Source organism: Scatophagus argus, chromosome 4, assembly GCF_020382885.2.
Source record: "Scatophagus argus isolate fScaArg1 chromosome 4, fScaArg1.pri, whole genome shotgun sequence".
Taxonomy (NCBI): domain Eukaryota; kingdom Metazoa; phylum Chordata; class Actinopteri; family Scatophagidae; genus Scatophagus; species Scatophagus argus.
In genome coordinates, this window is record NC_058496.1 from 1,283,503 (window position 1) to 1,309,682 (window position 26,180).

The window sequence follows — 26,180 nt, forward strand, 5'->3', positions numbered from 1 at the left end:
CTAAGTGTCCCTCTGATTGCTGTGAGCGTCCAGCATCGACTGCGACTGTGTGACTGCAACAAAGTCGACTTCTCTAATTTGAGGCTGTGACACACAACAAACAGCATCAAAAGAATGCAAATTCCACTCCAGAAACTATTGTGAGTGTTTTGATGAAAATTGCCATTAGCCTATGAATTATTATGTTGCTTTCAAGCATGGCCAAGCATGTATGTGAATCCATTCAGCTGCGCTTCAACTCTGCAGAAATAATTTCCCTTCCAAATGAATGTGTGAGGAATAAACAACCAGTCTCTCTCCATGACACAGCCGGTGAACCGGGCTGTTATTCCAGGAATATTTCCCTTCATTTATATTAGACAAAAAGAGAAGTCAGCACTAAATTACAACATTATATCCTAATTCCCCAATGTGTGTGGGAAATATGGTGGAGCACAGAGGAGGAGGGAGATCTGAAGCTCTTTTTCAGAGAAAACAGTTTCTATCCCACTCCTGCAAGCGAGGCTTAGGGGACCGTTACTCTCCATGGACTCTGTGTGTGTGCCAGACTTCACTGGGTTTAGCACAAGAAGCACAACTTATTGGATTATGGGGTCCACCGTGCTCATATTGCTGCAGGCTGTGTGTGTGTGTGTGTGTGTGTGTGTGTGCGTGTGTGTGGAGGGGTATATGTGGGTGGGCAGCTTGTGAACCGAGGGAGGGATGGAGTAGTAAATACACGATAAATTCCCATTTGCTTTCCTTCTTCATGTGCGGAGTTTTTCACTGAGCTCTGCCTTTTCATGTTCCGAGGTGAGAAGTTTAATCAGGCCTGAGGAGCAGCCTGCTGTAAACTCCTCACGTGGATTTAACCGCACCTGTCTAATTTTCAGGAAGTGTTTTGTCTGCACAGACCGGATAAGGTTTTGGCACACGTCCTCAGTTGGATGAGCACATAAGCGTAACCGTCCACACACCTACAGAGATTCGCGGTGCAGTGATGCAGTGGAACAAACACACACACTTTGTGTCCTTGGTGTCTGCTTGGATGTGCTGACCCCTGCTCACCCTTCACACATTTCAGTGTGGGATGTTGCATTCTCAGGCTGGAGTTAATCTTTCTCTATTTTATCCTCATCCTCCTTCAGCACTGCAGATGGAAAAGTAAAATCACAATAATGCTGCACTACTTGTAGTATCATTTATTCCTCAGAGTGAAAACATAGTAGGCAACAAATGGGATTTGGTCCTGCTGTGTCTGTCATCATTCAAGCATGTGCTGATGGTAGATGTGGCCTTTCCTTTGTGGGTTACTGGCTGAGATAAAGAAGCACAGAGACTGGGAGGAATCCTCGCATTTGCCTCTTTATTATTTATTCTGCCGCGCGGCACACTGAGCGCGTGCAGCGCGTGCAGCGCGGCAGCAGGGAGGACGTGATGCTCCTGGTCTCGCAGCATAAGACAACGGGATGGAGGCACTTACACTCTCTGTGGTCATTAAGGCGCAGCGTAACCAACACCATCCGGGCCGCGTGCTTATGACGGACAGGACATCTGTGAATAACAAATGATTGTTGTAAAGGAGACAAAAAAAATCAATTTCGCTGTCAGAGTGGACGTTTAATTGCAGAGATTCAGGGGCTCGTGAATGCGGCTCGCTGGCTGCATTCCACTCACGCAGCTCTTTGAGGGGCTGAGTGACTGCCTCCCTCTGCCAGAGGCGCCATCCTCGTCCCAGCGGCGTCCCACCTTAAAAAGACGGATATATGTGCCCAACTGGCTCCCTGACATTGACACGCCGTGACTCACGCTGCCGTGCTATTTCAGTATGGCTGCTGGCAAGCCCAGCCTTTCAGAGGCCCTCCCCTCCCTGCTCCGGTCATTTGTTTGCTCTCCAGTGAGGCTGTTTACTTGTAATTTGGACATCTGTCAGGGTGGTTTGTTTGCTGGCCTGTGGTGTGATTAGGCCACCTTTGCCAAATCTGAGAAGACTGATGGGCTTATAGCAAGTGCTGGCTGTGGAGGCAAAGTTTGGCCACTTCTTGAGTACCGGGTTTAGCAGGATGATTTAGAAGTCATTGGGTGACAAAAAGGCTGTTGTGTCACACACGTATTCATCTGCACAGTCTTAATGGGGGTCTTGTGCGGCGTCCCGGTGCTGTCCGTCCGGTCCCGCCCCGTCCCGTCTCACGGTGCCAGAACCTCCTCGTACACCACAGGGAGGGACTGCAGCAATTAACCACCTGCTGGTGAAGCAGCCGCACTGCACAGCCGCTCGTGCAGACTTATAGATGTGGTGTCACTCGCACTCTGCACGAGGCTGAGCTTTACCGCGTGCAAACACACAGCGTGCGACCGAAGAGGCGGGCTGATCTCACGTCATGTTTCCACCTGAGCGTCGCTCATTCGGTCGTCTCCTTTACGGGCAGGGTTGCATTAAAGTGGGCACTTAGGTTTCCTAATGTCTCATGTCATACTGTAGACCCTCATACAATCAATACTGAATAATTTCACCACTCAGTTTAATGAAAATGTCTTCCTTTTCATTTTTGCATCATTAAAACGGATGATGTGGAGCTGCGTAAGTCAGAAGCAGGCTGGTTCAAAGAGCTCAGACTGCGTGTGATTACTGCGATCAGCTTAATCGTATAATAAAGGCTTCATTTACAGCCTCAGCGCTGCACCAGTTGCAGCTCTGTGTCTTTCTTGGCACTGAGGTGGAAATCCACTCGTCTCTTCATAATAATAACATGTGTTTTCGTGGGTGTGTCAGCAAGGTGTGTCCTGGGAAACACAACAGCGATTTGTTGGCCCATTCAAACCACTCAAATACCTTGAAGAAGAACTACATGCACAGAAAGGACTGTTTTTAGGAAGCAGTTTCACTACAGTCACACCACACCTGAGCAAACAGAAGGCCGAGGGCGAACTCCCGCTCTCTGAGGCCCTCACACAGCCTCCTGTCTGTGACGGGATCAGCCAGGTGACGGTGTGATCGAAGGACGGGGTCGGACCGTTTCCTCACAACAGATCCAGTCTTCGACCTCCTGTTAGATTTAGAGCCGTTGGTGATTTTGTTAGAAGTGAGAACAAAGCGACAGAATCAGCGGCTGCAGTGCTGTGATTTGTGAGGAGGTGGAGCCCAGTTTAAAAGAAGCTCAGTCTGCAGCGGGACTCCAGCAGGGTCATGATGAGACAGATACTAACAGATACCACGGCTACGGCCGTGTCAGAAAAACAAACGTGTTTCCATTAACATGTGGACTCTTCTTCTGTTGTTGGCAGCACATTTTCTGCACTTTAAGGGCATCCCAGAGGGCACTTTTTATCTTCCACAGAGGCAACCAGGAGGGCACTTTAGCTGCTGCAGGGACGGGGGCATGAGAAGGGCAGCTGCCCCCTTTGCCCCCCCCCCCCGTCTTGAGCCCACTTTATGCTGAGGCGCACAGGAAGTCGTGATATGCATTGCTGTGCAATGACACATGACGGATACATCCAGACCAGCAGCATAGTTGTTGAACTAGTCAGCTGTGGCAGGTAATCATTAATCTGTGATGTCAGATACTGACAGGCGTGTGATTCAAAACAGAAACCGAGCAGGATTCTTCTCTGAAATCTGTATCTTATTGGTCTTGTTATCGTACTAAATACATCAACACATTCCTAACCTACAAAGGCAAGTCTCCAAAGATACGTGAGGGAAAGTCTGAAAGTCTGTGGGAGTGGCCAACAGGTGCCCTATGGACAGAGAGGGTGTGGCCACACTTACTGCTGCTGAGTTTCACCTGAGAGCAGAGCGAGTCCTGAATCACACTTCATGTTCAGGTCTGTCAGAGCTACTCTCTTCTTTTCCGTTTGCTTTTCTTAGTGGTGAGTACTGGAGGGCGAAACAGCTCTGCTTGTTTCACTGCGACATTCGCACTGAGTTGCGTTTAAACGGTAGAAGAAGAAGAAGAGCAGGAACTCGTCCGTTCCAAGGTGCACGTCAGGCTGGTGATAAAGCACTGAATGAGAGGTGGACGACGACCACACAGCAGAGCTTCACACTTTGAAGAAATTAAATTGGAGCTACTAGAGGACCATCCACAGACAGCAGACAGTCGAAGAAACGACGTCTTCTGAGTAGTTTCTTCTCTCAGGGTTGCAATGGAGCGTCTGTTCCTGAGGGTGGGGCTGAAGGGGGCTCTGCTGCTTCTGCTAGCAGTTCACCTGACAGGTGAGTCTGCTTTTTTATCTCAGGACTTCAGATAAGAGCAGCCAAAGAAAACACTTCACATTCACATGTCATTTCCCTCTGCTGGCTGATCAGAGGAGAAGAGAAACAGGAGAGGAGTTTCTCCTGGCTTGACCTGTCTGACCTGCGGCTCAGCGGGGCCTTCAATGATCAGTTTCAATATGAGCTCAGGCTGGAACCAGCAGAACCGATTCATCAGTTATCAATTAATCGATTGATCGGCGGGTCGGTGCAGATCAGAGGTGGGCAGTAATGGGTTTCATGAAATCAGGATTACATACAAACAAGCAACAAGTAAACTAATCAGCCCAGACTACATTTTAAAAACATGTATAATTAGATCACACTGTCAAGAAGTACTTGGTTTTGATTACATCTTTAAAACACAACAGGTTTAAGATTCTGGCACACTTTTGTCCTCCTCTCAGGCGGCCTGTTTGGTTAACAGTGACGTGAACCTGCTTTTTAATGGTGATGCTGGAGATGATTTTCTTTTTATTCATACTGAAAATGGAAGATGAGCATTTTGAGGAGGTGCAGCAGAGCAGCAAAAACAAACCAAACAGCATCCCACATGTTGTACAGCACACACAGGACTCGTGAGCTCGTGAACCAGCGCTGTTTGATTTATTTCAAGAGAAAACCCAATGTTTATGAAACCCAAAGTTTTCAGTTTGTTTTCAGTGTAAGGTGCCAGCAAAGCAAAGGTAATCAGATTACATCAATCAATCAATAAACTGTCACGCGGTTTGAGTTCAGTGTGACTGATGATCAGCACTGAATGAAGTGCAGTGTAGCCAGTCAGTGAACCGTGTGCATTCACTGCATAGCATGCATAGCTCTTCACATATGTGCTCCTGTCATGTTCCTGGACTGACTGCTGTGAGCATTTTTCAAAATAAGAGACTTTATTGTCCCCTCCCACTGGAGAAATGAGTCCTGCGGCGCCTTCAAAACACTCGCTTTAGTACACAAACATCATAAAAACAGGAGTGCATGTAGCAGAGTCTTTAACTCTGTTAAAGGAACAGTTCACCCCAAATTCAGAACAACACATTTCCTCGTACCTGCAGTGCTGTCTGTCCATCCAGATAGTTTTGGTTTGAGCTGCAGGGTTTTGGAGATATCAGCTGCAGAGACGTCTATGGAACTGATACTGATGAAATGATATTTCACGTGTGGTGAAGCACCAAAAAACACATTTGAAAGACTCAACAGCAACGTCTTTTCCCCACAAAATTGAGCAAAAAGCCGGCGCTCATCTGCTCGTGGACGAGAGGGCAGCTAACTGAGCTAACTAAGCTACAGCTCAGCTGAGGAGGACATCTCTGATGTTTACATGCCGCCCTGTCAGGAGCCTCTCGTCCGTGAGCAGACGTACGTTTCCTTCTGTGTACTGACACTGAAAGACAGTCGATTCAAGAGAAGGGAGACATCTTTAAAGCCGATATCCCCAAAAATCTGCAGCTCACACCTAAACTATTCAGACGGACAAACAGCACTACAGGTAAGAGGAGACATCCCCTGTGCAGCTTTGATTTGGGGTGAACTGTGCCTTAAAATCTCCATGTTGCACCACTGAGAGGAAAATGTTATCTGAGCCTGTATCGTCCAATCAGGAGGTGCACAGGGTTTGAATATCTGCCACTCTGCGTGGAGAACACGCCTCCCTTCCACTGCGGCGTTCCTCCCTGCAAGCGCCCGCTTTTTCTTCATCACATCTGCCACTTCAAGTCCTTCATAAAGGCCTCTGACATGCGGACGGCCACAGTGGAGATTTGATTGATCAGCATGCTCCTTTAAGATATTTAGTGATGGCTGAACGACAGCATCACTTTACCCTGAGCTGTTGTTTAAATCTATGGCCGCAGACGGTGAGTCAGCAGGGCGTGTGACAGCTTCTAACTGCCACCTGTCAACAACATTGTTCATGTTCACGTGTCGTCATCAGTTACTAAATATATTTCTGACAACTAATGAGCCTCCAGAGTTTTAGATTAATGCAGAAGTATTTTGACAAAAAAGAACCCAAACGCACCGCTTCCACTTTCATTCCAGATCCAAATGCTCAACAGTTTGACTTAAGGGACCAATTAGTCTCAGATCAGCACCTACTCCACTCTGAGAGTGTTTACGAGCGCAGGCCCACAGCTTGAATGCCATTAAGTGGGGGAAATATGAATGTACTTGAGAAAGGAATTGGATTTTTTTGTCTTTTGGCCCCGGTGGATGATTATGAGTCTCTCCATTTTTGTGAACAGAAGCGATGAAGGTGACATCCACAGGGCCACAGACCATCCAAAAGGCGCTGGGGGAGACAGTCAACCTGGGGTGCACCTACACCCCGGACCCCCAAGACACAGGAGAGCTGGACATTGAGTGGTCCGAGGTCAGCCCGGACATGACGCAAAACGACCAGCTGGTAGGTGTATGAGGACAGAGAGGGACGTCGCAGTCCTTCATCAAACATGTGGGGTTCTCTTTCACCTCTGGGCTCTGTTAGTGGAAAAACCTGCTCTGGAGAAGTGTCAACACTCACTCCTTCCCTCTTCAGATCTTATCCTACACAGGGGGAAAGATGCACCAATACGGCGACCCCAGCGTCTCCAGCAGGCTCAAGTTCACGGGGAACCCGACGCAGGGAGACGCCTCCATCTCCCTCTCTGATGCCAGGGTCTCAGACACGGGCACATATAAATGTAAAGTCAAGAAGGCGCCTGGTGTCGACATGAGAAAAGTCACTCTGGTGGTGATGGGTGAGGAAGACTTCCTCTTTTCCAGTTCTACCTGTTTGTTTTCTTCTCTCTCACTCACATGGAATGTCAGAGGCTCTGAACACGCCCCTGACTGCCTCACCCCTTAACCCTTCCACACGATGAACTGCCTCTAAAACTGTTCCGTTACTTTCACCAGTTCCCCCGTCGGTGCCAAAGTGTTGGGTGGAGGGCCCAGAGGAGAAAGGAGGCTCGGTCTCCCTGCGCTGCAAATCCTCTCGGGGATCCGGTCCTCTCAGCTACGGGTGGAGCAGGGAGACAGGAGGTGCAATGCCGTCCACTGCCACCCAAGGTGAGGAGACAGACAGGCTTCGCTGTGATGATGTGTATTCGCTGTCTGTAACGCGCTTGTACTAATCGTTGTCTTCTTTCATTAAGACTCACAGACTGGGGAGCTTTTGATAAGCAACCACACAGACGCAAACGTTGGAAGTTACGTGTGTGAGGTGAAAAACGCTGTCGGCAAAGCACAGTGTAAATACGCACTGCATGCCTACAACCGTAAGTCTGTGATGGCCTCATCTAATTTCACTCCTAAGTAAACAACAGTCTTATGGCCTGAGGGAGGGATTTTATTTTTCTACTGCAAGGTTTAAATATTTGCTCTAGACACAAAACAAGTCATTAAGTCTTAAGTCTAAATCTCTTAAAGGTGCAATTTGTAAAATATGGCCAGAAATTTAGTTCAAAACATTCGGAAAGTGTTCTCACACCACAGACTGTGAAGAAGCATCAACGTCTGTGTGTTGCGTGGTAGAAACATCTGCTGAAGTTAGCATGCTAACCAGCTAGCCACGGCCCGTCCTGTCTGTAATACCACTTTGTACCTGTAGAGGCCCTCGTAGTTTCAGCTGGGAGATGAATATGTGCAGCAAGTTTCACAAGCGCTCACAGAGTTTAGACAGAAATGAAATAAAACTCACCAAAACTTGGTCTTGGTTTGTCGTTCAACAGTCACTTCTGATCTGCTCTAAATAAATCCTCAGCTCTGGCTAACAGGTGTCGTAGCGACAGGCAAGTGTTGGTTACTGTTGTGACATGCTGCCCCCTGTGGCCGCCTTTACACATTGCACCTTTAAGGCTGGAACTGGTGAGTACAAAGACAGGGAGCTGTGTGATCTGAAAGTGCTGTGTCCTGTCTTCCAGCTACCAACAAGGCGGGTGTCATAGCTGGGGCGGTGATAGGAGCTCTCCTCCTGCTGCTCCTCCTCCTGCTTCTCATCTGGCTCCTGATCTGCTGCTGCCGCAAGCGCCGTTATGAGAAAGAGGTCGCAAATGAATTAAGGTACCGGAGCTGCATGTGAAATCTCTGTGATAGGATCTAAACTCTGAGGACCAGGTGACTGAGACCCGTTTGACTTGTCTCCTCAGGGAGGACGCCCAGGCCCCGGAGAGCAAACCCTCCAGCAGGAACTCCAGTTTCCGCTCAGTGGTGGGGTACCGCACCCACCACTCTCTGCACTACAGCTCTGTGAGGAACCACCTGCCCAGCGTCAGCGAATCAGGCCACAGTCCCATCTACACGGGAGGAAGTAACGGCACATCGCAGCCCACCGCCGCTGCCCTCCAATACGACCATCAGTACGGATACCCTGTGTAGTCTTTTTCATTGTTCATAAGAAACTCGGCCTTCTGAAGAAAAGACTTTTGTACATATTAATCCATGTAAAGCATGTATGAGACAAATGGTGCGACGCATTTTATTTAACAGGACAATAACGGGAGTGCTGGTGACAGACTCAGAGCTAAAACTGTAAACTGTAAATAAGATAATCTTTTAATGGTCCCACAGTGGGGAAATTTGCATTTGCAAAATGTCAGAAAATATGTATTTTCACTGGTGCTCTTTTCCTATGATGCGTATGAAGCTCAATCACATTATCACATTTTTAAAACTTGTGTACAATAAAACATTTTTTAACTGATACGTCCATGAGGACATCTAAATCCAGTTTTTCTGTCCATCTTTTATGGCTTGAGGAAACTTAACTGAATGAGTTGGATTCTCGTAATGGAGTCAGACGTATTGTTTTGTCCTGCAGCATCAGGTGTGATTATATTACAGTCAAGAGGCTGAGGGTCATCGTGTGTTTTGCGTATCAGGAGTGAAGATGGTGCACAGCGAGGGGTTAAAATTCCGATCTGATCCTGAACCGGGTCACATAAACAGTCTGTCTCGATGGCCTGCTGAGTGGAGGCTATTTTCAGGGCTGCATCACTGGATCAATATGAATTCAAACGTCGAGCTGCTGTGACTCAGACAACTGCGAGACAATGAAGTCAGTTTCTCTCTGTGATCTTTTTTTGCACAGGAAAGTGCAAAAAGTTGCCTCATTTGTGTTGTGTTGCTTGAAAGCGGCCAGTGAACGAGTTATTCCTCCACGAGCCAGCAGCCGAGGCCGTGACCTGCAGCTGTCAGGATCCGGAGTGAGCACCGCCCACAGCCTCACCTGAGTGAACAGGAGCTGCAGGGTGTGGCGAGTGCTGATGGGATCAGAGTGACTCTGTGGCACGTGGCGGCAGCCGTCAGCAGGGACACACTCGTCGTGATTTTCACCTGTTTTAATGGACTGTGTGTGTCATGTTGGTGCTGAGGACGACGCCGTGAGGAAGCTGCGTAATTACTATTTTTTCACTACAAACTGCGACTTTCTTGACTTACCGTACATATGAGAAGAACGAGGTGTCGTGGTGGACGCTGGAGGAGGCGGGACTTCGTCTCTCTGTGGAAGATGAGCGTTTGTTCAGACACCACGTCAGTGTGTCAAATGATCAGGAATAAAACACATCAAAATTCAAAGGCTGTTAATTTTACACACGCTGCCTTCACTTCCAAATGAGCTTTTCTTGAACCAGCAGTACACACACACACACACACACACACACACACACACACACACACACACACACACACACACACACACACGTTCGCAGGGTATCTTTGTTCCAAATGAAGACAAACTGGCAGCTTTTGCATTTGTCTTTGTCTTTCTGTCTGCTCAGTTCAAATGCACATAATCTCGCTGTGTTTAAAAGCTTTCTTTATGCCGCACACACACGTCTTTGCTTTTCATGCATGAGCTGGAGAAATTGAAAGAATAATTAATTACAAATAATTTTCTGGCAACCGCACCCGGAAACCACATAATCTCTTCTTTTCATAATAAGTTTCTTAGAGGGCAGGACAACTCTGAACAGGGTCTGTAATTATTTTTGAACCGGCTAAGACTCCCACTGACTGAGTCTTCTGTCACATTTAGATTCAAAAAGCTTCTGCGAGAAAAGAGCTTTTTAATTCTTTTGTCCACAAAAAGGTTGAAACTGTCCAGGTCACCAGAATTAATGTTGGCGCTGCACGTTTCTGAGAGCCGGGGATGCTGTTGAAACGTCGGGTTGTGGCTGTGCTGTGTTTAAGGTCTGGTTGGGTTGGAAGAACGTCTTGTTTTGACCTAAAAACATGAGAGATTTGTCACCCAAAACACAAGTGGAAACTGTCAGGACATCTTAATGAAAACATCTGCTTTGATCGACGCAAACACGAGTGGAAAAGCTCCAAATGTGTTTGATGGCGGTGCTACAGAAGTGGCTAAAAAACATGAGCCAGTGAACGAGCCAGTTGATGAGCCAGCTGGACCGTCAGCTGACGTGGTCTCCTCCGTCAGGACAAGGAGTCACATCAACTGTTTATCACGACAACAAATCAAACTCAGTGAAGCTGCTGCTAATCACAAACAAGAATCCTGACTGCTGTGACTGGATGGCAAAGCAAGCAGCTCACTAAAATTCCTGTCAACATGTGAAAGTCGACAAAGTGAGCCTCCTCCACAGCACAGTACTGTGTTAGCAAAGCTCCTGAAGGTGATTCAGAGGTGATTTGCTTTTCTTATCAGGTAAACAGGTGTGTGTGTGTGTGTGTGTGTGTGTGGTTTGGTGTAATTATGTGGCTGACCTGCAGGACTTTGCATGCCGAGTCCGGTCGTGTGTGTGTGTGTGTGTGTGTGTGTGTGTGTGGTCTGAGGATCGGCTGAGCTGTCATGCATTATAGTAAAGTGACCGGATATTCATAATGAGCCCACATCCTGCACACGATGCAAAAGCACCATCACCACCGTCACCTGTGGCCATAACTGATGCAAATCACGGCAAACGCTTCACTATAAATCCCCGTCAAGGAACCTTCAATCTGAGGGCTTCACCTTGCAGTGCGCATCCTGCAGACAGCCTCCGGCCAGGATTAACGCTTGTCTCAACAAAACAAACAGATTGTTGAGCCGCAGCTGAAGGGATAGAGTCTGACGACGTATTGTGACGACTGGCAGGCAGAGAACGTAAGCAGAAACCTTGAGTGGGACTCCGAGAGATAAAAGCCCTCGTCCGACCCCTGAGAGCTTCGTTTGAGGTAAACATGGAAGACGCGATCGCTCCGACTTTCTTACCTCAGCTGCACCTCATTTTCCCTTTGACCGCCTGAATTTCACATATATTTTTAACCACAATAGAAGAGTTTGAATGAGCATTTTTGGATGCGTTTCAAAAGCTAAATGTGTGAATGTTTTCCCGAGGCCCCCGCTGACAAACTGTGACTGATTCCATTCTGTGGCAGAAATGAAGAATCGCCTCGTTTGGTGTGTCTGTGCATAATTTTTTTGCCTTCTTGTCATCTTCTTTGAACAGAGCACAAACAAAACACTTCAGAGCTCCACATAGACCGCTGAGTGCTACAGGAAGTTATTCTCTTAAAGGTTTACGCCGCAGATGCGTTTGGGGTAAAGATTATCATCATGCTTGGGAGGATGAAATTGGCCCTGTGGATAACGACGGGTCTGCTGGCTGTCACCACGGTCTTCTTTAACGTCTACATCTTCTTGATGAGCCTGTGGCACTACAGGCACAAAAAGCAGTGGAGTCCCAGTGAGACCATCATCGTGGCTCTGTCTCTGGCCGACGTGGCTCACCAGCTGCTCACTTACTTCTGGATGAGCATGGACGGGGTGGACAGCGAGTGTCAACTCAACCAGACGTCCTACACCATCATGCTGCTGCTAATCTACAGCCTCAAGTTCACCATCATGTGGGACACCAGCTTCCTCACCTTCTACTACAGCACCAAGCTGGTGAACACTCCCAACCGGTGCTACACGCAGATCCAGGCCTCCATCCTCAAGCACGTCACCTTGGCGGTGTTGGTCATCCCTCTGTGCGGCCTCGGCACCTGCATGCCTATGCTCGCCGTGTTTCGCCCTGACAACCAAACGGTAGCCAACAGAGACTGTGGCGTCCTGGTGCCCAAAACCCGCTCTGGAAAGGTGTACGAAGCCACGTACCTGCTGCTCGCCGACGTCCTGCCGGGGGCCCTCATGGTGAAATGCTGCGTCTCCATCTCCCTCCACCTGGCCATCCATCTCCGTCACATGAAAGCCAGCACCAACGGAGCCCACGGCCCAAAGCTGGGCTCTCAGATGAGGGTGATCCAGATGGCTTTATCTCTCGTGGCCGTCTTCATCCTCTTCCTCGTGGTCGACCTGTACGTCCAGTACCAGATCGTGGTGTACCAGGAGAACATCATCATGCTTGCGTTGTGCTTCACGTCCCTCTACACGACTGTCGCCGCCATGGTTCTGATCTATGGGAAAAAGCCTTTCTGGAAGGCCCTGGTACACGAATTCAACGTCTGCCTGGATGAGTATCCGTGTTTGTCGTGTCTGAAGGTGCCTGAACAGAAGGCCAAACGCAGCACTCCTGCAAAAGTTAAAAACTGAGAAGCCAGTTTAGCTTCACACAGGAGGTCTTTGTGCTCAAATCAATTGGTCATTGTTTGAATTTATTAAAAACTCTGGAGAAACTTATTCTTTTATCTTTTGTGCTGGCAATTTCAGTAATGACTGCTGTGCCATTACAATTTCTTCTTACATCAGTGAGGTGTTTCAGGAGACGTTAGAGCAGGGAGCTGATGCTCACATCACAGAGGCCAGGTAAGCAGCTTTCCGCCCAAATCACAAGCTCATCACCCTGTGCCCGTGAATGAATATTTCAGAAGGACAAATAATAGTCAGGCCTGTAAAATAGATCCCCGAGCATGGCTGCCTGGACACGATGTAACTCTGTACCCATCTAAAAATGTTAAAAAATACATGCGACTGTGGTGAGAGCACAGAGCATATTAATAAAACAAGAACGTATACACAACCTGCGTTCTTTTTCTTTCTTTCTTTACAGAAGTTTCAAGAGATTTTCCACGGTCGGGTTGCAGATAGTTGAAGCTGCACAACCGGAATGTTGCTGCTCCAGTTTTCCGGGTGGAAAAAAAGTAAACGTGATGGGAGAAAAGCGCTTGCACTTGCTGTCTTTTCTCGTGTGTGTGTGTGTGTGTGTGTGTGTGTGCGGCTCTCAGGTGTGATGGACTGTAACCGTGTGGGTGTGAGGCTGGGCGTTCCTGAAAAGAGCCCAGCTAACCTACCCTGAGTAAACAGAGGTTAAAAAAAGAAACGGGCAGAGCTCTTTGCTATGCTCCATCAGTCCACACCCTCTGGCACCACCTAGTGAGGTTCAAAGCAGGGATACAGTGCTGCAGCTAATCCCACTCCACACGGAGGCTCACGAGCCCCCAGCAGCCGAACGGACAAAGTAAGAAAGAGCAGATCCTCCTTTGATGCAGGGAGTTAAGACGCAGCGAGGCCTCGGCTTTCATCCGTCCTGTCCTCGTCTCTCTGTCCGAGGGGACTGGGTTAGATAAGCCAAAGACGAAGCAAATCCTCGCTATATTATTCTTTATTTGTTTAAGAAGTGACAGTATGGGAGAGGCATTTAGCTCTTTCACTTGAGGAAGTTAAAAGGACAGTTCACCGCATTGATATCTTATTTTAGCTCACCCTAAAATCAAAAATACGCATTTTTGAAAAACAGCCACGTCATGACCGGGCCACTCAGGATGCAAGCAACAAGTTTGACAAAGGAGCCATTTTCTTTCTGTATCAGTGCGCAGAAGGAAGCATCTCCCCATGGACGAGAGGCTAGCTACCTAAGCTAACCAAGCTAACGCTACAGCTCATTCATGCTGACATCCCGTCCTGTCACCGGTAGATATTTCCTTCTGCGTCACGATACAGAAAGAAAATAGTTCCTACATGCACCACGAGTGAAGAGCAGGCAGACGTCTCCACAGCTGATATCTGCAAAACTCACATCACGCCAAAGCTATCTGGATGGATGGAAAGATTTCACCTGAAGGAAAGATTTTAGGGCGAACTGTCCCTTTAAGTCCTTCAGTTTCTAACCTAAACAGAAGTACAATGAGACTTTCATCCCTGTGCTTCTGCACATTTCACTAGTTGTCCATGAGATGGAAATACTGCAATTAGCGAGAGTACAGGTACTTCAAAATGGCACTCGAGTACAGAACTTGAGTAAATGCACTTTATGTTCCACCACTGTAAAATTAGATTTAATCGACCATCTGTGTGTCTGTCTGTTGGGAGAGGAAGTTTCCAGCTGCTTTCCACTCAGTGCTGTCTCAAGGTAATGGAAACAGTGAGTGTGAGTGTGTGAGTGTGTGTGAGTGTGTGACCTCAGACTCAACGACAGCTCACAGATGTCAGTTGACAGGAAGCTGGAGAGACGTCTGTGAATTAAAGGAACCAGATTGACTGATGTCCTCAGCTTCTGTAGGACGCGACGATGCAGACGTCTCTGCAGCGTGGACATTGTTTCCATGGAGACGTTCTCGTGCATCCAGCTGAGGCTGGCACACAGAGTGATATCCCATACTTCAGTGTGACAGCGAGACCATCACCGACACACGACTCCCACCGCCATCACCACGACGACGACGACGATGATGATGATGCCTCTTCAGCATCAGCTAGAGGAGTTTCCTGCTGTTTCAAAGACATGAATCGCCTGTTTGTCGGATGTTTTGAGCTTGAATGGGTGATTGCTCACGCCAGCAGCAGCCTCCCGAGTGTGTCAGCGAACAGAGGAATCGCCTCGTCCACCACAGCGAAGCGAGGACTTCCTGAAATAATCAATGTCCTTACGGTTCTTTCAATAAGTCTTTAATTCTGTTCAGTCAACATAAGCTTGTTCATAAAAAAGATCATCACATATCTCTCGAGGAATCGTGCGTATAAAATTTCTCTGATGCTTCTTAGGAAACGTGTGTCGTACATAAAAATCTAAAAATGTGATCAATAAAGCTCGCATGCATAGATTTTGCTCTGAAGGCACATCAATTGTATTGCTTCTTTTTAAACAGTGAAGCGGTTATGTTGAAATCAGACTCAAAAATAAACCATCTCTGTACACACCAGGTGTGCAAAACAGTGGAATCATTAAAACTCAACCAACAGAAATAATTTAAAATGAAGTGATAAAAGATAAAAACATACCAACACCTGAAATACAAAACTAAAGTGAACTTCAAAGGCCTCAGTTTGGTACCATACAGCCTGTAGCTTTCTTTAAAGGGCCAGTCTGAAACTTTGGGACGTGTGTTTATTTGCATTCTCGCTCAGAGTTGGAAAAGAAGATCGAGACCGCTCACGTCCGTCAATACGTGGCTGCAGCCAGCAGCCTGTTAGCTTAGCTTAGCATGAAATCTGGAAACAACAGCCACAAGGGCGCGCGCACACACACGCGCACACACGCACACACACACACACACACACCTGTCACTTTTACACTGCAGATCAGTGGATTGCGTTTCCACATTTCTGTTTTTCTGCCAAGCTAAGCTAACAGGCTGCTGGCTCCAGCTTCATGTGTCGCCTCCATGGGGGTGTGGATCCTCTTATCCAACATCCTGACACAAGAGGGCGTCTTTCCCAAAACCTCAAACCACAGGTGGGCGATTTTAGCATCCACAATCAGCTTTTTATGTGGTTTGATCTCCTCTTCTGTTTCCAAGCTTCACATCACCTCACTGACTAACAAACCAGCAGAGTGAAGGGGCCAACTGGACGCCAACTTTCAGCCAACACGAGGGCCGTCACTGGGCGTCTGTGGTCTTAAGGTTTTGGTTGGCCCTCGTCTGTGAGCTGATCGAGCATGTCGCTGAGAGAATCGCTCTGATTGGCTGTTCTCACACAAATCTGGAATGAAGCGACTGAGGACCAACTGAAACCGTCTGAGTGGAGTGAACATGCAGTGAGGTGATCATCACTGTGATGTAATTCAGCCAGATCGCCCAGCCTTGTGTCAAACTAGTCCCTTTAAGGAAATAAACAGTTTACAGTGTTCGCTTCGTCACAAAACAAATGCAAATAATCTGCTGCACATTCATCAATGCCATCCAGTGTCTCTAAAACATTGTGGTTTTGATCAAATCTCACGGATCAAAATACCTGCAGACTGACAGCTACACTCTGTACATCGTGTTCCCTGCTCTGGATCAAGTCTTTTTAATGCCAGTAAAGGAGAAGTAAGTCATCCAGTGTCGCTCCAACACATAAAAGCTAAATATTACACTGCAGCATTGGTCATCCTTTTCCCTGCCACTGATCAAGTCTGTGCTGACTTTTCTTTGAGAAATAAATCAGTTTCATTAAAAAAACAAAAAAAATCACACTGGCTCCAGAGCTCAACTCCCCTTATGGACCCCAAATCATGCAGTAGTACCATCTTACAAACAATAAGCTCTGACATGCTGTTCCCTGTGGCTGAGTTACAAAACAACAGCCAACACGTGAGAACAAAGGAATTATTAGTGACTTGCATCAGAAATTGTTTCCGCTGAAGGCCTCACATGTAGACGGTCCTGCATCTGCTTCCACAGCTACAACCTTCATCACGGCTGTGTGTGTGTGTGTGTGTGTGTGTGAAGCATTAGTGGCTGGTCTGCTCATACGAGGGGAACATCGACTTCCGTGTTTTTGGAGGCGGTGGAGGAGGCTTGCTCTCAATTTTCATTGGTAATGGAGGAGTGAACTGCAGAGAGAGAGAGGGAGAGTTCACGCCAGGACTTCAAATAAAAAATAAAAACAGAATATTTTAACGTTTACACGTCGTTAAATATGCATTAGCGAGGGGGGGGGGGGTGCAGATTTCTCCGAGCAGACGCACCTCTGAAGAGAAGCCGGCGTTGTCAATCTCGTGTGGATGTTTCTTCGGAGGCATGGGTGGGGGGGTCCCTGGGGTGTCGCCGGGATTGACATCACTGTCACTGAGAAGCGACGAGTAACCTACCACAGGGGAGAGCGAATCAAAGCGTTATGCCTCTGTGTGTGTGTGTGCGACAGTGTGAGAGCGTGTGTGTGTGTGTGACCTGATTTGGAGCTGTAGACCACAATGTGCTTACACAAGGTTAGCAGACTTTATATGGGAGAAAATGTTTTGCCACATACTGGAGCTGCGTGGCGTTCGCGGCGTGTGTGGGGAGGCGGGCAGCGGGCTGAGGGGGTTCGACAGGCTGAGCTGGGATGAAGCGCCCTGGAACAGCGACAGGGTGAGCCGTCTGTCTCCTAACTGCAGACTCTTGGGTCTCTGCTGCTTCTCTGGAGGAGTCTGCAATAGGAAAAAAGAGAATTAAAAACAAAGACAAGATCGAGCATAATGCAGACTGGAGATCTGCTCTCCTTGGAGGAATTAGGCTTAAAGAGGAATTTAAGCCTCATGTTTACACATTTTGCTGTGTAACTGACTCACAATGAGCAAAGGTTTTGGATTTCACATGTGCTCACAGACTGAACTGGTGACTCTGATCTCAGGTGTCCACCTTCAAACTGTGCTGACTGTAGAGATCAGGAGCCTCCATGTTTCAGAGTCTGTAGCTTCTCTGCAGTAACGTCCAGATGTGAAGCTTTGTAGTCCACCACAAGCTGGGTGCTGTGATGATTGGGGGCTTCAGGTGATTGTTGTTTAACCCCAAGATGACCTTCTGTGCTCACATAAATTCATTTCAATCAGGCGTTTAAGTACGTGCTTCCCTCTGACATACAGCATATGTATGGTGTCCTATGGAGTCTACACATCCTCTACAGAATCACATGCATTAATTACTCTGTCGCTGTTACTGAACGCTGGATTTTCTGCTGATCAGCACCTGATTACTTCCACAAACACCTGTTGACAATCACACACAGAGCGAGTCTGATGAAGTGTCACGGGAGACGTGGAGTTTGTTCCTTGTTGTTAATAAAATTGTGTCAGTCACATCGCAGTGAGCGTTGGGAAATTGATTTTTGTTTTGGTCAGAGAGGAACTTAATATCAGGCTGATGCTGTCCTGTCAAGAGCTCATACAACTTAGCAGATACAAAGACAGCACCTGAACACAAGGCCTCACCTCGTCCACGTCTGACTGCCTCTCCAGCAGCACCTGCGATTTGCTCACGCTCCACTCCTTTCGGTTCTTTCTGGCAATCCTGTTGTCCTCCTCTGAGCGGGACAAAACCGAGACCCTGCGATCGCTGGGACGGGACAACAAGGAACTGCTTGTGAATAACCAGGGACAGAGAGAGAGATGCAGAAAGATGTACCATCATAAAGACAAACGAGGCGAAAACAAACACAGACAAAATGAGACAGGGGGAGGGGGGGCTTGAAGGGAGCAGGGAGAGGATGCAATGCAGGGACTGACTCTTGGGAGGAAATGCAGGAGGGCCCATCTGAGGACACGGAGCCACTGGAGAGGCCTGAGGAGGCGTTGGACAGGGTTGACACAGTGGACATGCGACGCAGGGTGGAGGACAGGATGTAGGGCATCACCACGGAGCCCACGCGGCTCTTCTTCCTCTCAGTGAGAGAGCAGGGCTGGGACACACAAATGGGATTAAGCATCATCGGCGAATCTTGGCAGGGGAGGAGCACAATGACAGGCAGAACTCGGGTTACAGAGGACTTGGCTAAAGGAAGATTTATGGTCCTGCGCTAATATAATGTACACTGCTTTGAATGAGAGGCGTTTGATAGGAAGGCAAGAGGGCCAATAGCTTAAGTTGGCACCCTCTTACATTAAATGGAGTTTGCGGCTGGCAACGCACCAAGGTTATGACGCCATAATGCTTCTCCACTTTCTCCCGAAGGTCTTGGAAGCAAGTAACCAGACGGTTGTGTAAGGGCTTCAGCTGCTCCGTCGTCTTCTCCCCGTGGATGCGAATCCCGTCTGCCAGGAGAGGGATCTGAAGGGGAGGACGGGTGCTCGAGTATTACAAAACAGGCTCTGCTCTGAGGCCCATGTCAGTGACAGTGACGGTGGGGGAGGGAGGTTTACCTGCAGGGCGATGAGGTGTTTAAGGACCTCAATGCGCTCGTGGTCCTCTGGGTGCTCTTGGATGTAGGTGTCTGTAAAGAATGCCTGGAGAGGACGAAAACTGTCTTAAAATAAAGCTGCAGTGAGCAGGCTTCCACAGCATGACAAAGAGGCCACTGTGGCCCACTTATAAATTAAACTTTGCAACTCGTAAGAGGCTGGAGGCCAGCAGGAACTCATGTTAATGAAAAATGGGCTTACAAATTCATATTAATGTTTGCAGCTGAATGATTGATCTGTTAGTTTGGCAGAGTTTGATAGCAGTATATGCTTTTCCAAATCAATTACTTTAGAGCCAACTGTGCACACAACCTGAACCCGATTCATCAAACAGCTGAAATCCAGCAAATAACCCGCAGCCTGTGAGCAGCGGGACACTCACACTCGTTCTGTACTCGAGCATAGTGGATTTGAAGACCGGTACCAGCAGTGCATCCACATGTAGTGTGTTACAAATCAAATCAGCCACACGGCTCTATAGATGATGCTTTGTTGGTTGACTACTTTGATCAAGACTGAAACCATCTGTTAGGGCTAATTAGCTACGGTTAGCACGCTAAATATGCTAGCCAGGATGGTTAACATGCCTGCTAAACATCAGTATGCATATTAACTTTGCCACTGTGAGCGTATTAGCATTAGCATCCTGATGTTATCATTTAGCTCACATTATGGTATGGCCTGCATTGTGGTTAGCATTGATTAGCGAATGTAAACATGCTAGCACTCCACTAAGAAGGTGAACATGGTAAACAAATATCAGCATGTTAGCACTGTCATTGAGAACATGTGATCATATAAGCGCAGGCTCACTGAACTGCTAGCATGGCTGTAGACGGCTGTTAGGATTCATTTGATGAGATTTTCTATGATGGTTGTTTTATTGTCTCTCTGTACTTGTTTGTTCAAAAGATTTTTGTGTAGAAAATCTCCTTCCATGTGGCAGGTGGTAGCCACACGCTGTGGTGGCAGCTAGCTGGTTACTGAGTCTTCTGTTTGGTGGCAACCTGCCTTAAGGTGCCATCTAAAAGCCAGAACGAAAAGAAATGTAATGTTTATTTAAGAGCTGCTGGACTATTTCCACACTGTATGTTTATTATTAGCATCAATATTTCACTTTGGAACACCCATAATCCAAGGTTACCCTGAAGTCTCAACCTCAGTATGAGGACCCGATTAAATAATGCTGTTAATTTACTTGTTGATTTGTTGGCTGTGCCTGAAAGTCATCTTATCAGTCAAAAAGTCAGACCTTCTCGTAGTTGGAAAAGCCGCCCATGACGGCAGGGTCGACGATGCCGCTGAGCATCATGGACAGCGGGTTGATGGACAGCGAGCGATCGCACGCTTGCTGCTGCACGAGGTTACTCAGCTTCTCGTTGGCCATCTCCATGGTCTCTACGGCGTTCTCCAGAGGACTGATCTCCTCCTGCCCGTCAGGAGAATCACACGAATGAGGAATTTTCAAGGCGAAAGAAACAAGAACGTCTGAGCATCAAGGCTGCTTCTTACCACCGAGACCGATTTGACTTCAAACCATTTCAGGATCCCCGGGAAGCGATAAGCGGTGATATAGGTTGTTCTTTCAATCCACATGGTCTGCAGGGCAGAAGAGATGAAGGACCTACTGAGGGCTTACATTTTAGGGTCATTATTCACATTTAGACTGAGACTGTTCATACGTCTCGTTTTAACTTAAGGCCGTGCGCTTGCTTACGTATATGAGCTTAGTTCTTTAAGGTAAATTTAAAAAGTGCTCACTGCAAATTCATTGTCTGGGTCCTTTTCACCTTTCCTGAAGGGCCTGGAATACTGGAACTGGTCCACTTCATTGGTTCTGTAATAGCTGTAAAAGAACAGGGAAGGACAGCAGTGAGTTAGCGCTTTGACCAGAGAACCATAAATCCCATTCCCATTCACGAGAAAAGATAAATCAGCCCTTAAGTGTCCTGTTACGCACTTTAATATCTGCTCTGGAACCCCCTTGTCTTTAAACTGGTGCGGCACAGTGAGAACAGGCTTGACAGTGAAGCACTGGATGTCTGAGGGTCAGCTCAGGATAAGACCAGGGGCAAAGCAAAGCTGGACTGAATTTGATTTTTCTGAAACTGTCAAGAGTCCATGTTAACAGTCCTGTGAGGCTCTCCTAATAAAAGGCTGTCAGTTCAGCCCAAATTAAAACCACATATTTTACATGTATTTCCATCATATTGCACCATATTGGCCCGTTAAGAAGCTACGTTTACCATGTTCACCATGTTACCATGTTTCTGTGTAGCTGACTAGCATGCTGACATTTGCTCATTAGCAATAAAAACAGCTTGTAGGCCAGGAGTTCTGCTAGATTTAGTCATAAACCAAAGTGTCGGGTAAATTTAAATCCTGACCTGATGACATCCGTCATCAAATTTATCACAGCGCTTTGTTAACCTCAGTGCTGCTAACTTTGCTAAAAATCCTGGTGTGATCAGCTGCCGTGTGGCTGACTGTAAAGGATACACTGCCCGGGGGAGTTGCTGATGTTGTCTCCAGGGGGCGCCGTGCTGGTCATCCGCACTGCGTTGGGGAACTGAGAGAGGAGCTTCAAGCTGAAGTCTTCCAGCCACTCGTACTCCTTCCCTCTGTAGATGAACATCTTGTTCTGTGGTGCAACGCAACAAATGAAGCTCAATAAAAAGCTAAAATTAGGATCAAACTTGTTTTCCATATTGTTTGAAAGGTGCGCTTGTGCAACGCTGTGACATTCGCTCGTGTCATCAAAAAGCCAACGACCTTTACCCCCGATTCACTGTCTCCAAAGCCAACTCACTGCATCAGCATGGCACATGATGCTTCCTCTGTTTATTACTGGAGCAGGTAATCACTTTCTTACCCTGAGGAAAGTCGGGAATCCGAGGCCATAATATCCTACAGCGAAGTACTCAGGCTGTGGCCGCATGGCGTGCATGATGTTTTCATAGAACTTGGCTTGATTTTTCTGTGATGGAGGACAGAGACGGCGGTGAGGCAGCGTGTGGTAATCTGTCTCTCAGTGGTTACAAAATGAAATAATATCAGAATAAATTAATTCCAATAACTCTTTCAAAAAAAGAATGTGTTTGCTCTCCTTTCCTTTTATGTGATGATCACACTGAACTGCTAACTGCTGACAGACTTTATGAACAGACTCTGAGTTGTGCACCAGCAAACACAGTCTGGGTGGAAATGAGTTGGGTAAACAGGTTAGCACACAATTATCTCTTCCCCATCTCCTCCGGCTGTCTCTGCAAGCCGCCGTGCTCAGGCTGGAACACGATCCCTCCACGACTCAACGTTCCACGCTGTGTCCGTGCAGCCCCGTTACGATGCAGGCGTCCTCTTACCAGCAGCTGGCTCAGCTCCATGAAGTCAAACATGTGGCTCTCGTGCATCTTGGCCAGCTGCTTGCCCAGCTCGATGGCCTTCTCCCACATCTGAGGAGACACGTGCACGGCTCAGTTAAAAGGCCACATAAAACGGGAACACTGAAAGTCAGCGCTCGGCGTCGCCATCCGGCTCCCGCGGCCGTCGTCGCAGTCGAAATGCGAGGTGTGACGCCAAAAAGAAACTCGCGGCTGCTGTGTGAGCACACACAATCTGAACCTGTGACAGCAGCTCGACTCACCTTGCCCTTGTCCAGGTAACATATGATCTCCTGGAAGAGCCGCTCTTTGAGCTCCTGCTGGGTCCACACGTGCTCCCCGTCTCTGGGTATCAGGTGGGGCGCGCAGGGTTTGTCCGACCACTGGGGGAGCACAACATTTAGACGCTGGTGACATCAGAGCTGCATTGATTAGTTAACTGAGAGCAAATCAGTCACACACTCAGTCAGACATTTGGTGGTTTGAAGACGAGCTATTCTCACACATTTTAAGCGTTAAAAACAGCATTAAAAATTCTGATCTTGTTTAAGCTGAAACAGAAGCAGCTTTGATGTGTCAGAGACCTCCAGTAACTCGGCGTGAAGCAGCAGGGTGTAGGCCGCCTCCGTGTAGTTCTCACAGTCCAGGTGCAAATCTCGCAGCTTGTACAAGTACCTGGTAACAAGAGCACATCGGTCAGACAGCAGCGCAGCCAGACACTCAGTCCCAAAACAAAAAGCTCCGAGCGTCTGTCTGCCTCACCGGATGTAAATGTCCTCTCTCTTTTTTTCTTTGTAGAAATTCTGCAAGAGAAAGACGCCGCGTGCGTTTTATTTTCTCGGGTCACGGCTAACTGTTTCGTGTACAAACAGCGTGGCGCCCTGAAGGCAGCACGTACCAGCACGTTGACGGTGCAGCTCATGCGGTGCTCAGGACTCTCGTCATGCGTGATGGTGCGGTACGCCAGCAGATTCTCCAGCAGGCTGCTCAGCAGCAGGGCCAGCTCCTCTCCTGACTGCGACAGGTATCTGTGGCGTCTGCAGTGCTCCAGCAGGCTGCACACACAAACACACACCCTTCACTCACTTCTCTCCAGCAGCCAGGGCCTCCTGACGAGCACATTAAACTGCGTCTCTGCAGTTGTTTGGGACGGTTCGCTGTGTCCGCGAGGCCTTTGTGTTCATTCTAACAGAGCGTCTCGTCCTTCTGGCTCCTACTGCAGATTCATTATGATAAAGACCCTCGTGTTTCAGAAGCAAACCCACATGAAGTCCCCTTCACACAGAAATGATGATGTGTTGTAGCACCCAAACAACTCTGAGAACAAAAGAGATCTTTTCTGTTTGATGTGCCGCTCCGCCTTACGTTTTCTCCAGCAGGACTTTGTACTGCTCATCCCCTCGGCCTCCTTCCACCTCTTGATCCAATTTTGTTATCAGTTCGTTCTCAAACTACAAAGACAAGGAGAACATTAAAAAAAGACCCACACCATCACACACATCTCAAACGTCATATTTAGCCCGAGAGCAGCTTCGATCGCACTGAGACAAAGAGCACGGGCGGCTGAGCTTGTGTTTTTTACCGTTTCAAACGTGCGTCCGGGGCTGAAGTTGTGCTCGCACTGCATCATGTCGAAGAAGATGGGGATGGTCGCTTTCCTCAGCTCGGGCTCCGGCACCAGCGTGACCTCCAGGATGGGCCCCACCATGGCTGGGATGAACTTCATTTTGTGGGGGCCTGAGGGACAGCAAAACATTATCTCGCAGAAATATCATAGTATGATTTGAGAAGGCAATAAGCTGCACCTTCATTCCCCAACAAACAGAGGACAGATCTAATAACGTGGCAAACAAAACAACAGCACACTGTGAAACTGGACAACAGAAAATATTGTCCTGTCATTCCCCTCGCATTACTGCCAGGCACTGAATAAACAATTCAAAGCCCCTGATAACAGCAGCTTTATCACATGGTGCAAAACACTCACCAAGATTGTACCACATGTCTCTCATCTTAAATCCAATAGTCTTCCTCATGTCTCCGTATCTGCGGTCAATTTAAATCAAAGAGCCGTTAAATGAAGTTCTCTCCTTTTAAATAACTGATGAATTGTATATGATCTCACTTGTTCAGAATCTTATTTCGTTTCTCTTGAGAGAAGGATTCCAGCTGCAGTGTGGGGTGGGTGAGGAACGCCACAGTCAGATGAAAGTAGTTATTCCACAGCTGCAAGGGGTTTCAAATATTAATACTTTAATTACCTTCTCATAACACTGGCTTCTGATTGAGTTTAAGAATATAAAAAAGTGACCGCTGTCAAGGCTGGGAAGGAGACCTACCTGTAGTTCAAAATGCGCCTGGTCCAGGAAATACATGTTGAGGACGTCCGAGTACTGGTTGATGGCCCTCAGGAAGACCTGCATCTGCACCAGGTTCATGATCACCCAGTCGGTGGGGAAGACGTTTCCCATGAGGTCCTTAAACATGATGAAGGTCTCCATGAGGAAGTCCTGAGGGCAGCAGGAGAATAAAAGCTTTACTGCAAGAGCAAAAACCAATCAATCGTGTTTCTCCTCGTAGCAGCGCTTGTGTTTATCCCTCTGGACCGGTTTGGTGTGAGCCACAGAATCCAGATGGATAAACAGCAGTACTATTTAAGAGTAGACTAAACACTCTCCTGTTTGATAAAGCTTATAGTTAGGGCTGGCCTAGGCCGGCCCCTAGTTATGCTGCTATAGAGATCTCCCATGATGCACTGAGCTCTTTCTTCCTCTCCCTCTCCTTCTGCACACATTCATGTCCCATTAATGCATATTACTAACTCAGCTTCTTCCCTGGAGGCCTTGTGCTTTCTCATCTCTCAGGTTCCCATTTAATTCTATTACTACTCTGTACAGCTACTACCATTGTTACTGTTGCTAATACTGCTATCATAATCACCATAGTACCTCCTGTATACTTCATTATCATTATCTACAGTTCCAATACTTCAATACTTCTGGTAGTATTACTGCTGCTACGCATCTCTGCTTGTGCCTTCCCCCAACCCAGCTGGTCAAGGCAGATGGCCGCCCACCTAGACACGGGGTCTGCTCTGAGGTTTCTGCCTTCTAAAAGGCAGTTTTTCCTCGCCACTGTCGCCAAGTGCTTGCTCAAGGGGGGATGTTGGGTTCTCTATATTACAATTTAATGAAAGAGTTTGGTCTAGACCTGCTCTAATTGGAAAGTGTCATGAGATAACTTTTGTTGTGAATTGGCGCTACATAAATAAACTGAACTGAACTGAAATTGAATTGAATTACAGGTACGAGGAAGAATACGTGCTCTTGCTTTTTTTTCAGCTGCACTGTCCCTTTAAAGAAATACAATAATAGCAGTAACAAGCAGCAGAGCAGAAAGCAGCGCTGCTCCATGTCAGACACACATAATGCTCCCCTGGCTTAATGAAGGCCCACTGACATCCTCATCATGTCAGTCCAATCCATTGCATGAAATGTCTATAATCAATATTGCCTTAAGGAGCAGTAAGTGGCCTGGCTGGTTTAATGCCTGTTATTGATGAGATGTTTC

At 47.6% G+C, this 26,180-nt stretch overlaps 3 protein-coding genes across 6 annotated transcripts in view; 2 read left to right on the plus strand and 1 right to left on the minus strand.

Annotated features, from left to right (window-relative positions):
• The first annotated feature begins 3,734 nt into the window (after window positions 1-3,734).
• Window positions 3,735-8,914, plus strand: vsig8b (V-set and immunoglobulin domain containing 8b). Its single transcript, XM_046386675.1, has 7 exons — window positions 3,735-4,195; window positions 6,475-6,635; window positions 6,768-6,969; window positions 7,127-7,279; window positions 7,366-7,488; window positions 8,134-8,272; window positions 8,359-8,914. The coding sequence occupies exons 1-7, from the start codon at window positions 4,126-4,128 to the stop codon at window positions 8,585-8,587; spliced, it is 1,077 nt and encodes a 358-aa protein (XP_046242631.1). The 5' UTR covers window positions 3,735-4,125; the 3' UTR covers window positions 8,588-8,914.
• A 2,070-nt stretch (window positions 8,915-10,984) lies between these two features.
• On the plus strand, window positions 10,985-13,151 carry LOC124057808. Its single transcript, XM_046386374.1, has 2 exons — window positions 10,985-11,386; window positions 11,662-13,151. The coding sequence occupies exon 2, from the start codon at window positions 11,769-11,771 to the stop codon at window positions 12,744-12,746; it is 978 nt and encodes a 325-aa protein (XP_046242330.1). The 5' UTR covers window positions 10,985-11,386; window positions 11,662-11,768; the 3' UTR covers window positions 12,747-13,151.
• A 1,870-nt stretch (window positions 13,152-15,021) lies between these two features.
• The window catches only part of dock5 (dedicator of cytokinesis 5), a 30,648-nt gene continuing 19,489 nt past the window's right edge, over window positions 15,022-26,180 (minus strand). Inside the window, exons 29-51 of one of the 4 annotated variants that reach the window (XM_046386679.1) lie at window positions 24,950-25,120; window positions 24,736-24,836; window positions 24,598-24,656; window positions 24,193-24,347; window positions 23,976-24,061; window positions 23,509-23,665; window positions 23,373-23,413; window positions 23,195-23,285; window positions 22,874-22,993; window positions 22,593-22,682; window positions 22,103-22,207; window positions 21,730-21,871; window positions 21,191-21,272; window positions 20,992-21,076; window positions 20,743-20,829; window positions 20,483-20,659; window positions 19,192-19,275; window positions 18,962-19,099; window positions 18,559-18,731; window positions 18,265-18,388; window positions 17,325-17,484; window positions 17,044-17,162; window positions 15,022-16,908 (exon numbers count right to left, since the gene is read on the minus strand). In XM_046386679.1, coding sequence (XP_046242635.1) covers window positions 16,807-16,908; window positions 17,044-17,162; window positions 17,325-17,484; window positions 18,265-18,388; window positions 18,559-18,731; window positions 18,962-19,099; window positions 19,192-19,275; window positions 20,483-20,659; window positions 20,743-20,829; window positions 20,992-21,076; window positions 21,191-21,272; window positions 21,730-21,871; window positions 22,103-22,207; window positions 22,593-22,682; window positions 22,874-22,993; window positions 23,195-23,285; window positions 23,373-23,413; window positions 23,509-23,665; window positions 23,976-24,061; window positions 24,193-24,347; window positions 24,598-24,656; window positions 24,736-24,836; window positions 24,950-25,120 — 2,649 coding nt within the window. In that variant the 3' untranslated portion in view covers window positions 15,022-16,806. Of the gene's footprint in view, window positions 16,909-17,043; window positions 17,163-17,324; window positions 17,485-18,264; window positions 18,413-18,558; window positions 18,770-18,961; window positions 19,100-19,191; window positions 19,276-20,482; window positions 20,660-20,742; window positions 20,830-20,991; window positions 21,077-21,190; window positions 21,273-21,729; window positions 21,872-22,102; window positions 22,208-22,592; window positions 22,683-22,873; window positions 22,994-23,194; window positions 23,286-23,372; window positions 23,414-23,508; window positions 23,666-23,975; window positions 24,062-24,192; window positions 24,348-24,597; window positions 24,657-24,735; window positions 24,837-24,949; window positions 25,121-26,180 lie in introns of those variants that run through there. The other 3 variants (XM_046386677.1, XM_046386676.1, XM_046386680.1) reach the window with 3 other exon arrangements.